The 10,779-nt window shown below is 35.2% G+C and overlaps 2 protein-coding genes across 2 annotated transcripts in view; one reads left to right on the top strand and one right to left on the bottom strand.

Annotated features, from left to right (window-relative positions):
* The window catches only part of LOC129922682 (uncharacterized), a 19,750-nt gene extending 10,925 nt beyond the window's left edge, over positions 1-8,825 (top strand). The window contains exons 5-8 of the mRNA XM_056009447.1: positions 453-660; positions 3,882-4,142; positions 6,240-6,569; positions 7,790-8,825. Coding sequence (XP_055865422.1) covers positions 453-660; positions 3,882-4,142; positions 6,240-6,569; positions 7,790-7,869 — 879 coding nt within the window. The 3' untranslated portion in view covers positions 7,870-8,825. The remainder of the gene's footprint in view (positions 1-452; positions 661-3,881; positions 4,143-6,239; positions 6,570-7,789) is intronic.
* Positions 1-10,779, bottom strand: part of LOC106069203 (phospholipase A and acyltransferase 4-like) — a 410,743-nt gene that overhangs the window by 377,981 nt on the left and 21,983 nt on the right. The window lies entirely within an intron of this gene.

Below are 10,779 nucleotides of genomic sequence, written 5' to 3'. Positions count from 1 at the left end.
TTTTCGCTTTCAGAAAAGAAAAGTAGCAATTGCATTAAAACTTTGAATGATCTAAAATATTATGAAGTGGAATTTTCACTATCTTTTCTAGTTTACGAGATCTAAACGGGACGGACGAATAGACGAGCAGACATTCTACACAAAACTAATAGCGTCTTTTCCCCTTTCGGGAGGCGCTAAAAATGTTTCATACGGTGTTGTATGAAAAATTAAGGGTTAGGGCCGCTAAAAATAACCAATTAGGTAATTAATTAATTGTTGTTAGTCAAATGTTTTGATTGATAGCCATTAAAGGACATAACTTCTATATTGTTGAGAGTTTTTAAAGGGGTGTTTTTCTACTTGGATACTCTATTATTTTTATATTTAACTTGTTTTAATCTTATTTTTAATTTCCATATATTTTTCTGTATTGTAAAAGATCAATTATATTTAATTACTTGTTATTTCAGTCTGACAATGTCACCACTACTAGCTATGAAGCCGAATCCTTGTATGCATATCATAAGGGCGAAGTACGTGTCCATTCTGCCAGGTGTTACATACCGTTCAATAGGACAAATTTAATGGATGTTCTAAATGTCAACGTCACTTTTTCTTATGACTATGATTACGACAATGAGTCCCTGGTTTCACACTCTTCAACGAGTTTCTCTTTCGGTAAGTTGTCTTTCAGGAGTAGATGGATGATTAGAGTCCACTAGAGATTTAGTTACTAATTCGGATCAATAATGCTAGGTTTGCCTTTTCAACTCTTCAAACTATCTGGCGCTCTAAGACATTATCACTACACAACAAGATACGAATCTATAATACAAAAGTCCTTCTATACGGTTCAGAAACTTGGAGAGTCACTAAAACAAATATGGAAAAGCTCCAGACCTTTGTTTACAGATGCCTACGCCGGATATTAGGAATTAGGTGGCCAGAAAAGATAACTACTATCGATTTGTGGGAGAGAAATAGACAAAAGCCTATAGCCCAAGACATCACAAAACGAAAATGGAGCTGGATAGGACACAACTTGCGAAAACCAGCTACCAATGTTGCAAGGAAGGCACTTGATTGGAACCCACAGAGAAAGAGGAAAGTGGGCAGACCCAAGCAAACCTGGAAGAGGTCAGTTGTCAGTGAAGCTGAGGGTACTGGAATGACATGGGAGCAGATGAAGAAAGCTGCCCAGAACCGAGTTCGGTGGAGAGGTGTGGTTGCGGCCCTATGCTCCCCTGGGAGTGCACAAGTGAAGTAAGTTAAGAGAATTAGTTGGTGACTAGTCAGTAAGTCGTCCAGTACTACAGATTTGTTTGTGTTTGAGGCCTAGGAGATGAATTACTTCGTAATAGCATTGATTAATTTATTCACATAAATACGTTTAACAAAATAGTTATGCATAAAATATGACAGTCATTAATTGTCCTTTCATTGTTAAATAAAAGAGCTATTATGGCGAATCAATCAACAAAATTAAATTCTCCACTATAGGCTACAAAGCGTCCTCACCACAATATAAGAGGACAATGAAGAAATCATGCGCGCGCGCACACGCACACACACACAAGCACACACACACACACACATACACATACGAAGTTTAACATGTAGACTGACACTTAATGTTTTTAATGAAAAATGGCTAAAATTACTTTATTACCATAGATCCACCTTACGGTGACACGTAAAATTCAGCAGAAAAAAAGCGGATACAATAGTGCTGACATAACAGCACCGAGAAAGTAGCGCAATATTTCCCGACTAAAAAGCACAAGACAAAGTAGCGCATACTTATATATGATGCGTATTAAAAAATACTGGATTATGTAAGTAAAGGTCCTGAGAAGCATTTTTGTTAAAAGTCTCTATCTTCTTTAATATCAATAGATCCAAAAGTATGCCATATTTTGCAGAGAATGAAAGTATTTTGAAATTTTTATCTTATTTGCTTTTTTTCACCATTGTTTAAAATGCGTAACTCTCTAAAAATATGTTTTTGAAATGTGGTTAGGTATAAGATGATGTGTGTTTTACACAATTGTGTTTTATTATAATCAGAAATCTTGACTATCTGCGGCATCTCTCTTTGATCAAACTAGGGTGTCTCTTGCCGCAACATTGGCAAACTTTTAGGTGTGGCAGGACTAAATAAGATGGCCATCACATTTCTTGTCTCGCAAAATTACCAATCAGCGACTGACCAATTCAATCATTAATTAATTTTGCTGTTTCCTGTCCGTCTTTGTCTAGTAACATCACATAGATATCAAAGTTCAGGAGTGACTTTTAAGATTGTAGGCCTCAAGCAACTTCCCTTCTCTGCCAAGTACACCCTTCATGAGAAAAAAATTAAAAAAACCACCTACTCTCGTTAATGCAAATTCTTTTCCATGACAAAAATTAGCAGTAGTTTTTTTTTTCTTAAATGGTGTGTACATCTAAAAATTATGGAAGTACCTTTGCGTATGTGTAAAGTGCACTTTTGGAATGAAAATTAATTATATAAATTTGGAAACTATTCATTTTAGCTTAATATAATTCTAGAATAATGTTTGCATATTTTATTTTAAGATTTGTAAAGTGTTTCCTTTCAAATGACTGAAAACATTAATGTTAAAATATTGAAATCGAATTGAAAATATTGGCTCTATTCATATTTTACGATATCTAGAGTATTTCTTGCAAAAAAAAAAAAAAGATTTTAAAATATTTTTTCCGCCCTATTTTGTATATGTAAATTTGTCTGGAAATTTTTGTTTCTGTGTAGTAATATTCAGCTCTTTGTAACTTTCCGGATACGAGATTCTATCAAATGTTTAGTAATTAGTATTAAATTATATTAATAAAGCCTTTTTTTCCTTCACACTTTTATTTTAGCCGAAAGTGCGAGAAGAGATGGCTTAGCGGTTAAGCGCTTGGCTTCCGAACCTGGGGTCCTTGTTTCGAATCTCAACGATGACTGGGATTTTTAATTTCGGCATTTTTATAGTGCCAATGTGTTTGAGACTCACTGTTGCATGAAGTGACTGAGTAATCATTTGATTACCTCAAGCTATTTCCACGGGGACAATTATCGGTCTGTAACTGATCACGAGAGGGAAAACCTCAGTACTTTTTGGGGTTTTTGTAGAGCAAGGATGTATATATAATTTCTTAGCTGTGATATGTACTTTGTGAAGTTTGTTTCGTTCTAAGTATGGAGATGTACTTATATTTTATGATAGTGATATGTGTGACTTGTGGCTAGATTAGCCAGGATATATTTACTATATAAAATCGTTGTCTGCTAACCACCTGCCTTTATTCAGTATATTCAATGTGATGTACTCGTTGTGCAAGTAATACTAAGTAATTGACAATTAATACTAAGTAATTAATTGACAAGTAATACTAAGTAATTGACAAGTAATACTAAGTAATTGACAAGTAATACTAAGTAATTGACAAGTAATACTAAGTAAATGACAAGTAATACTAAGTAATTGACAAGTAATACTAAGTAAATGACAAGTATACTAAGTAAATGACAAGTAATACTAAGTAATTGACATTCTGCGCCAGCAGAAGTAAGGAAGCACAAAGAGAGACGTGACAATACAACTACACATTCAAGATAACCTACTACATTAGGGTTACACCCTGAGTTCACCCAACTCTAATGGGTACCTGACTTTAGTTAGGGAAAGTGAAGGCGGTTGGTCGTTGTGCTGGCCACCTGACACCCTGCTCGTCAACCGTGGGTCTAAGAAACGGGTAACCATAACATCATCTGCCCTCTAGATCGCAATGCTGAAAGGGGAACTTATTTCTTTATGTACATTTGAAATGTTACAGATAATTTTTTATTTTTACAATTTATCTAGATCTACATTACATTTCATTTCCTACAGGTTGTCCAAAACTTATGAACTTCACAGTGAACGCTAGCCCAGACTGTGTATGTGCCAACATTGGTGACAACGTGACTTTCAGTTGTGTCACAGACGTTCCGTCTCAACACAAAGTTCTTCAAACAAGTCAAAGTGAAGTCGATTTTCCAGACAAAACAATGACCTGGCAAATCAAAGATACTTTGTCTTACGGCTCTTACATATGTTCTGTAGGAGACAACTCGGGATATTTACAAAAGTCTGTGTATGTATTGGCATCAGGTTAGTTATTGCATGTACGTTCACGTAGTCACGTGAAACACCGCCCTTATTCTTCATCATTGGAATCGAAGACATTCAGGGGCGTAGCTAGGAATTTGCCATCGTTGAGAGCACTGGGGGGGGGACATCTTTGGGGACCCTGCGTTTTGCGTAATAATTTATATTTAATGTAAAAAACACTAATTTGGGGGCCCCCTCAACTGATGGATTTTCAAATTCTCCCCCCTCCTCCCCCCACCCTAGCTACGTCACTGAAGACATTCTAATTATTATTAGTATTACAAATCGCTATCTAGCAAATTAAGAATACCAAAACAAAAAGAAAACAAAATAAGATATATAAATATGTATATGTAGGCATCTTGCAGCCCTCATGTTGAATGAGTCGGTTTGTTCAGTACTGAAAGTGCAAGATCTTCTGTGCTTTTTTGTCCGACAATAGAATAATGAATAAATAGCCAATTAGTCCATTCATTATTTATAAAATGTTGGTTGTAAAATGTTTGACATGTTTCGGATGTTCCTTCAGAGCTGAAGGTAGTTTACTTCCTAGTACAAACCTCCCGTAGGACGACGGGGTATGGGAGGGGCAGGGTTTGAACCTTAGACCATCGATAAATCTGAACGACAGTCCAGCGCGCAAACAGCAGACAACCATTATAATTTAATTACTTTGTTTGGTATCTCAAAAAAGGGAAAGAAATAGTAGGGTTTGTACAATGTTTGGCATGTTTTGGATGTTCCTTAAGAGTTGAAGATAATTTACTTCCTAGTCCAAACCTCACTCAGGACGATGGGGAATGGAAGCGGCCGGGTTTGAACCCGTTACCATCGAGAGTTTCGAACGACAGTCCATCGCGCATACCACACGACTAGGCGTCCACTGAAGTGGTGGTATAAGCTGAAGTAGTCCCCTATTTAGGTCGCTGATTTTAAGTAATTTTTAAAGACATAATACATAACAGTAAACTCTTCTATTGTCATAAGCACCTTAATAGAGTGCTTAGTGTGTCGTATTGAGGAAGCGTGATCCATGGCTCGAATTTAGGTCGTTGCCCTTTTTAAAAATGTTTTTATAACAAATAACGGAAAAATTCAACCATATATCCTTTTCTTTCCCCCCCCCCCCCAATTTTCCAAACTGGTCCATATAAATGATAGGATCATAGCGTATTGAGAAAGCTAAAAGCATGAAATATTGCTAAACTAAAACAATTGGTAAACATATTCCTAATCAAATAGATTTTATATTGCTGGCCGAGAGTTATTAGACATTTAATTACATAAAATATCCAATGATACCTTTATAGGTTTGAAATGGGATTAGTTTTATCGGGGATTTCCTTTGAGCGACGTGACTTTAATTATCACTCTATTTGGAAGGAAGTAGTCTAGGATTGAAACGACAGTTGAGGACGCTCTTACCTTAAACAATAGGTGAAGTTAGTTAGATCTAGTAACTGTTGGACTGAGCCTCTTTTTTTTGTATTAAAGTTTATTTCAAGTTGAACAAGTTTCTATCAATTTTTTTTCTGGATTTATCATATTTGTCGATGTAAACGAACTACAAGGCCCGAAGCCAGAGTTATTAATATCTTATCTTCTCTTATATAATACAGACGTTACTTCAAAAAAAGAAGATGATTACGTCCTATGCGTCATGCATTTAGTCATGTATATTAACCAATGACTTAAATTCTGCCAAGTCACTGGTTTTCCTGGCTAGCTCAGGCAACCCATTCCATGCTCTAATAGCACTAGGGAAGAAGGAGTATTTGTACAAATTTGTCCTAGCATATGGGACGAGGAATGTGTCTTTATCTTTGTGTCTTTCAGAGTATTTTATTAAATTTGGTTTTTAAATTTGAAGATTATGGTTGAGTGTTTTATGTATAATTCTGTCCTTCTGTCCTGAAGGCTTTCTAGATCTAGTGATTTTACTAAAGGAGTTACTCTAGTCAAATGTGAATATTCGTTTGTTATATTTTAGATCCCCATTACTACATCTAATAATAACAACACCACAACAATACAATTACACTTCGTATAAGCTTTGTGGGATTTTAAACATTTTATATTTTTCTTTTTTATATTTAGTACTGACAACGAGAAATGGTAAACACACATTCTACGAGCTGCAGTATGCTGGCATTAATAATGACACGGCCTTTGCATTGATAGGAATATATGGATGTCCCGAGCCCACTACAATAACTGTCTTAAGGAAGAAAGTAATCCTAACCAAGGGAGTTCTTGTGACTTATACAAGAGATCCTCAATGGCTCTGGTACTCATTACCCAGCTACACATTTTCAGGCGTTGTTAATGTCACTTTTCTGAATAAAGACTTGACTCAAGATCTACCAGAATACAGTTTGAATGTTAGTAATGGGATCACTTATACTATCATCGACTTTGGAGTTTATTGTAAGTTTATAGGCAAATAGGTTTTACAAGGCTTATGTAAAGTTACTCTGTCTGTCTGTCTGTCTGGTAAAAAGGTTTCTACACGTTATTTCTCCCACACCCAATCTCGGATGACGTTGAAATATTTCTTCTACCTGACAACACATGAGTCGAATGAGAAAACAACAACAATTAAGTAGTTAAGTATTGGTAATTTAATTATTTTGTTTGGTACCAGAAAAGGTAAAGAAATTTTAATTTATATATGTGGTAATACAAGTTGAATTAGCCCCCCACCCTCCCCTGGGGGAGTTAAGTTTAAGCCTTGAGTGTTAATTAAAGTCGTACAACTGTTTTTGTAAAGCGATCACGGAAACATTTAGAAAATATACTCTTCTCTCCACACCACATTTCTTTTCTATGTTTACAAAGCTTATATTAACTCACTCCCTATGTCTGTCTAGAACACATCTTGTAAAAGTGTGTTTTTTATACCACTTCCCTTTCTAGAACCAAGCTAAAAGTTTTGCACAATAATTCATAGTCAACTACAATACATAAATCAATAAAAAAAACAAAAAAACAAATTAATTAATTAAAAAAACACTTTTTTGTTTCCAGTACTTCCCCTTAAATATACTTTTTTAAAAGTTTTTTTTTATGTTTTAATTGTAAACAAAATGATAACTCACCTTACTTCTCTCTCACTATCTCTCACTGCATCTTTAATTCTCTCTCTCCTTTTCTTTTCTACACTACATCTTTCTCTTCTATACTTTTCTGAAGTGCATCCCATCTTTTTCTTCTTTTCAATTCTCTTGTACACAGCATCTTTCTCTTCTTTTCTCTTGTACACCACATCTTTCTCTTCTTTTCTCTTGTACACCACATATTTCTCTTCTTTTCTCTTGTACACCACATCTTTCTCTTCTTTTCTCTTGTACACCACATCTTTCTCTTCTTTTCTCTTGTACACCACATCTTTCTCTTCTTTTCTCTTGTACACCACATCTTTCTCTTCTTTTCTCTTGTACACCACATCTTTCTCTTGCACACATCTTTCTCTTCTTTTCATTTCTCTTGTACACCACGTCTTTCTCTTCTCTTTTTTTCTTCTGTGAACCCCATCTTTCTCTTCTTTTCTTATGTACACTCATGTTTCTCTTTTCTTTCTCCTTTCGTTTTCAATCTGTAATTGATTTATAACTCTTCCTGTAATGTTTGAACATTTTTTTTTTCAGACTCAGATGCTTCTCTTCTCTTACACAGCACTGCAGTGTGTTTACTGTGTGTAGTCCTCTTACAAGCTTTATTGTATTAACAACCAGCATATGTGCAATGCAAATATTGTATTCTAAAACAACATTGTAATAATTACTTTTTAGTATCGTTAATGAATCTGTCTAATAGCTTTTTTGCAATAAAAAGTTATTTGAGTTCTCTTAATATATACACACACAAAAAAAAGAAAACACATTAAGCTATGCAATAGTAGGAACCAAGGCACACATATCAAATAACTATTCTTTGACTAGAACAAGTAAATAAATATGTTCTACAACATTTTTTGTGTATCTAATAAGATTTTGTTAAAATGATACCTGTCAGGGGGAGGTATGACAAGAATGAATGTTACATTGATATTTTGGTATGATTGTTATATCCCCTTGTTGTGAATGTGAATAGTATTGCACGTGCAATGAACTGAATGGTTAAGTCTTCGTTGAATGTGCGAGAGAGTGTGTTAGTTAGTGAGGTCTCGTTCCCGGTCCAAGAAGGTTGGACGGTCGATTCCTGGACTGGTGATTGTTTATTAATATTAATATTTATTGTGCATTATTTGTGCTCTATAGGATATTATTAAAGTATTATTTCATGGAAAGTATTATTGTTATTCATGAAGTTGAAGTTTATTAATAATAATTAATTGTAAGTAATCAAGTAAACCCCTAAGGAACCAAGAAACACAAGAACAAGCATGTAAAGTGAACCCTGACAATACCAATATAGAGGTCACAATGTTCGGAGACCGTAAAGAGCTTAATAGAAACACAAGAGAAATCGTAGGGCTTTTGATAGACTAAACATCACATTTAGTTACAGCTTGACAGACGCCTGGTCAGCGGGCAGTTAACAAACCCACTCAAAGGCTAAGAAATACAAAGTAAAAATAATGTGCCTGCCATGGATGTTATGAACATTTATAATGTAAAAGTTGTATTTCTATCTATATCAACGCATATTGTATTGGTAATAAAAGGTTTTGATGCATATTCATATATGTGTAAGCATATTATTTTGTTTTAAATATAATCGTTAATACATTCCATAACAGACATTATTGGACGCACATTAATCTCCTAAATAGTAATAGTAATAAAGGTAATACTGTAAAATATGGCCACGGCCAAATAATCGGCTATTCTTCTCTATCCGACCATTTATCCTACAGTGTTATTTGGACGAAGCCGAATATGACCGGAAAGTGAAGAATAGTCGTATTTTTTTCGACAGGAGCAGTAGCTGCTGCATCTCTAGGACAGATACATATACATGCACGAACTTAACGAACTCTGCCGCTCCAGAATAGGCTTGATGAGTCACCCCAGATTCTGGCTCATCTCAAGACGAAACTAAAGTCAGTGACTGACTCATCTTGACGCATCCATTGTGTTCCAAGACAGAATACTATGTTTGAGATAGCAAACAAATTAATTTATTACTAATAGTTAATTAACTTACTTATTTATTTTCTTTGATACTCATTTGAAACCAAAAAAAAGTCAGCTGACGAGGACAGACGTAGACGCAAAAAAAAAAAAACAACTTAATCGACCACCGGCGGACAATGGTTATGCCAAAATGTGTAGGTTACTGCTGGGGCTGCGTATCCACTGGAAATACTGCATTCCTCATTAATTTTCTTACTCGAAGACTATCCTTATTATTATAATTATTAATTTTGTTTATTGGCCCTTGTGTTGCAAAGATAAATAACAAAAAATTTCCAAAATTTTTATCTTGATCAGATATTGGGTGTCGGAGAAATAACGTGTACAAGTTTTGGGCCAGACAGACAAACAGACAGAGTGATTTGATAAAAGCTTTGTAAAAATGAAAAGGAAACCAATTGGAAACAATGGCTCTGTCTGTTTTATCAATTGCAAAATATGTAAGTAGTATTTTTAAACTAGCTATGTTACATACTGATCTATTCTTTAAACTTCAGACTCGACAAAGATACATATACCATGATTAAAATATTGTTAGATATCAAAGCAATCATAGATATACCAATAGATACACTACAGGGGACATTAATATAAACGTATAAAGTAGTGCTTTTGGGCGCCTCCAGGTGAGAATTTGTAGGGATATAAATCGCTCCACCTGACTACAAAAATCAGTGTCTACCAAGCGGTGGTTCTCTCAATATTGATCTGATACTCAGATACTATACATAAAGCACTTAAGACTGCATGAACACTTTAACCAAAGAGGCTTGCGCTCCATCATGGACATACGGTGACACGACCGCACTACAAACAGCGATGTCCTTGTGAACGCCGGTATGGACAGCATTATTCTGTTGTTTAGTTCTTATTTGAAATATTTGACAGGCTCCGTGATATGTGTAGGCCTGGATTTGTTGAATACAATCCAGCAAAGGCTCTCTACTCTAATGCACTCAAAATCCTTCAATTTATTAATCGAGTATTAAAGATCATTATTGGAACAAGAATTTATAACCTGTGTGGACTTTAATGTAGATTGAATTATTAGAATTAAAGAGTGCGAAAAAAAAAGTTTTTGCACGATTATGGACTTTAGTCTGATGCTCTAGCAACTGAGCTAAGGAGTTTTATTTATTTTAGAGTGAACTCCTTGCATGGCTTTGACATGGACTCATTAACGGATGTATTTTACTACTGTGGCATTATACGTCTCGCGAGACGATCTTTTCCCTTTGCAACTTCTTGTGTGACTAAAGAGGCCAATCCTTGATACACAGCTGCGATCGCAGGCTGGGCATATGTAATCACCAGGCGCCGTTGCATTTTCACCATTCTTTCTGCTTCTGTTGTGTATGACATCTGTCAAGGGACTTCACTCTACCATCAACGGATCCAAGAAATAACAACCAATAAACCTAGAAATCGTTAACTCAAGATTCTATGAAATACCATCCACATTACCACCTACAATATACAATCACGAAAAGTTATTCCAC

Source organism: Biomphalaria glabrata, chromosome 14, assembly GCF_947242115.1.
Source record: "Biomphalaria glabrata chromosome 14, xgBioGlab47.1, whole genome shotgun sequence".
Classification (NCBI taxonomy): Eukaryota; Metazoa; Mollusca; class Gastropoda; family Planorbidae; genus Biomphalaria; species Biomphalaria glabrata.
The sequence above is the reverse complement of the archived record's forward strand: the minus strand, read 5'-3'. Positions and strand labels throughout refer to the sequence as shown.